We start from the raw sequence: 2857 nt of genomic DNA, 5'->3' as shown, positions 1-2857 counted from the left end.
GGAAAGACTGATGTAGAGTTTAGGTCTAAAAATGTGAAAGAGTTTCATTTCCAAGTCCAAGCTCAAGGTCTAGATCCAGATATTCTCTCCCTAATACCTGCTTATTTCAAAATGCCTGGATCTGTGATTTTGCTTTGTTGCCATTTCTACCTTTCCTCACTACTGTATGCAAGCGGATGCACAAAGGTTCTTGGCTGTGCAGTGTCTGATTTTTTTCATTTCTTTTTTTTTTTCTTCTCAGAGATGGTGAAATGTCTCCCAAATGCCAAACCAGCTCCCAAGGCTCAGCTAGTGTGTAGTAAGACAGGAGGTATAGAGAGCTGCTTCCTGTCATGCCCATCCAATACTCTTTTTGTTCCAGGTTTGTACAAAATATTTTTACTCCTAAGTCTAGGATGTGGCTTGATAATCTTCTCTGCTAATGTATTCATGGTTCTTGCATTCAGTTTTTGTTAAGAACAACTGTAAATGAGCAAAAACATCATTATAAATTAAATTGGGCCAGATGTGCACATCACTAAATACAAGGGCTGACTGTCAGTTACATTAGAGGTTTGTCTCTTTGTTGTTCAATTTGAGGTGTCATTTGCAGGGGTGGGGAAGTTCTAAAAAAAACTGGAGAGACACATAGACCTTAACAAAGATGATACAAAATTGAATTGCTATGTCAATAAGGGGAAAAATGAACAGTTGATTTCAATGAATTCCTGATAATTTATAGTACCATGTTTTTCAACTTGAGTCAAGTCCCCTGTGCCTATCCAGGCATCTGCTTAAAATTATGGACTCTGCATCATGGCCTGAAATACCCTGTAACTGTGTGATTGAGCAGGAACAGAAACGAATCCCAAAGTGGAGGGTTCCCTGAGAGGAACTCAGCTTGGTGAGCACAGTCTGAGACAGGGACGGGAGAGGACAGGTGGGACCCAGTGGGAAATTTAATGCTGGGGCTGCCACAGCACATGATCACACTCCCACACCAGCCAAGGTAGCATAAAGCTTCCATCAGCTCAGTCGGGGCGATGTGAAGCAAAGGATGACCTAGCAACAGCTTTAAACCTGTCTTACTGCCTCATACAAAATGGATGCATCTAAAAGTGTCTCAGGAGGCGGTATGGCAAAAAGTATCTCTTGGTGTTAGCTGCTGCAGTTGCTGGGTTTTAATAAATTTTGCTGATAATCAGCTGAGTGTTATTGATAGAAACTCAGGGATTTCATCTCCTTCGCCCCTCTACCTCCTTTATTTTTTTATTGTTTGCTACAGGTAATTTTCTTCTACACAGTTCTGGAGGGCAGGTAGGGCAGGGGGGTTTTCATATACATTCTGGTTCTGACACAGGATTATTTTACACAAGGGTGTCTCTACTTTTCAGGTTAGTCTTGGCGTTGTATGTGGTAGACCTGTTCACACTTTATTTTCAGTTTAGCAGAGATTGCTGGAACCATGCATTTATCTCATTTATATGCACCAATACACAGTTTCATCAGTGCAGTATGTAAACCCTATTATGGTTCTAAGTATGTTATTTTTTGTTTCTGCCAATAAAATTCTGCCAGAGTCGGAAGCTAAAATTATTCCTAAAGTACGTGGTTTATTTTTTTAAATTATAGAGATGATCAAAGCACAAGGACTCTGCCATGGACAAACACAAAATATTTTCTACTTGTGCACCATGGAATTATTTACATCTAACCTCACGCCAAATTGTTTATAGAACATAACATTTTTGTGCTGGAAGAAACAAAATCTGTAGTCACCACTGTGAAGCAGTAGACTTTGGCAAACTATTTCAGCCATTTAAAATCCACATTCAGCACCTAAAATGTCTCTTTATTTAGAAGTATTAATTAGTTTGTTCAAGCACTGAACATTAATGCTGAGGGTGGCAAGGGGAGCAGATGCCTTGTGAGGCTGTTGCCACATGTGCTGACTCTAAGTTCTGCTCTGCAGATTCGGAGAACAGCTACACGCTGAGCTGTGGTGTTCCTGTCCAGCAAGGCAAGGCTCAGCAGAAACGCAACGTGACCCTGCCCAGCTGTGCAGGTAGGTTCTCTCCTTCTCTCCTGGGCCTCGGCATCTAGGGAGGTAGGTGATGGAAGTCCCACCGACCATTTGGAGTTGCAAGACGTACAGCTCTCAAGTTACACAAGGCCAGAATTAAGGTAGCCTGTGGTTTATCACACACGTATTTGCTTTTCTGCAGCCTCTTCTCAAGGGCTGGAGTGTGCTTAGTTGCCCTCCAGTGTGTGTTGGTAGGTCAGTATAGGAGCAGTGAAGGTTTGAGATGTATTCAGTAGGGACAATTATTTAAAATAATTAATTTCCGTAGTCCAGCAAGGCAATAGTGAGCATATCAAAATGACATTTCTTCCCAGACTTGGAATTGAGCCAGAGGGGCTTATCAGTAGCGCAAGAGCAGAAAGCTGCAGTGAGTGCAGCCCTCACCTGCAAAGTCTTTGCTCAGGAGCACAGATCCTCCTACTGGGGCTTCCCAATGAAAAGCTTATGAGACTTTTATAAGCCCATACTGTGTTTTGTTCATCTTGTTCACAGAAATGTCTGGATTATTTTTGCAGAGACATTTAAAAATGTGTCTTAAAGCTGATACTCAGCATAAAAAAAAGTTCAGCTCAAAATGGTTGAAGTCTGGCAAAATTAGAAGCAGCTGAAACAGCATCCAGCAGTGGCGAGTGTCAGCCCACTTTACATATCATTACCTGCTGTGTACCTCTCTCCAATTTGCCAGCTCTCTGACCATGTATTTCTCATATATTTGGAATGCCTTAGGGGGTACAATGCTGTGGAGTGAGGTAACACAGCAGGAGATGTGGCTGCCTGTGGCACAGGGGCAAGCTA

The 2857-nt window shown here is 42.1% G+C and overlaps 1 protein-coding gene across 1 annotated transcript in view; it reads left to right on the top strand.

Annotated features, from left to right (window-relative positions):
* Positions 1 to 2857, top strand: part of SCUBE1 (signal peptide, CUB domain, EGF-like 1) — a gene marked incomplete at both ends in the record, with an annotated part of 90859 nt that overhangs the window by 73132 nt on the left and 14870 nt on the right. Inside the window, 2 exons of the mRNA XM_010079497.1 lie at positions 242 to 361; positions 1952 to 2044. Of these exons, the coding sequence (XP_010077799.1) occupies positions 242 to 361; positions 1952 to 2044 (213 nt within the window). The remainder of the gene's footprint in view (positions 1 to 241; positions 362 to 1951; positions 2045 to 2857) is intronic.

Source organism: Pterocles gutturalis, unplaced genomic scaffold, assembly GCF_000699245.1.
Source record: "Pterocles gutturalis isolate BGI_N339 unplaced genomic scaffold, ASM69924v1 scaffold6589, whole genome shotgun sequence".
NCBI lineage: Eukaryota > Metazoa > Chordata > Aves > Pterocliformes > Pteroclidae > Pterocles > Pterocles gutturalis.
The sequence above is the reverse complement of the archived record's forward strand: the minus strand, read 5'-3'. Positions and strand labels throughout refer to the sequence as shown.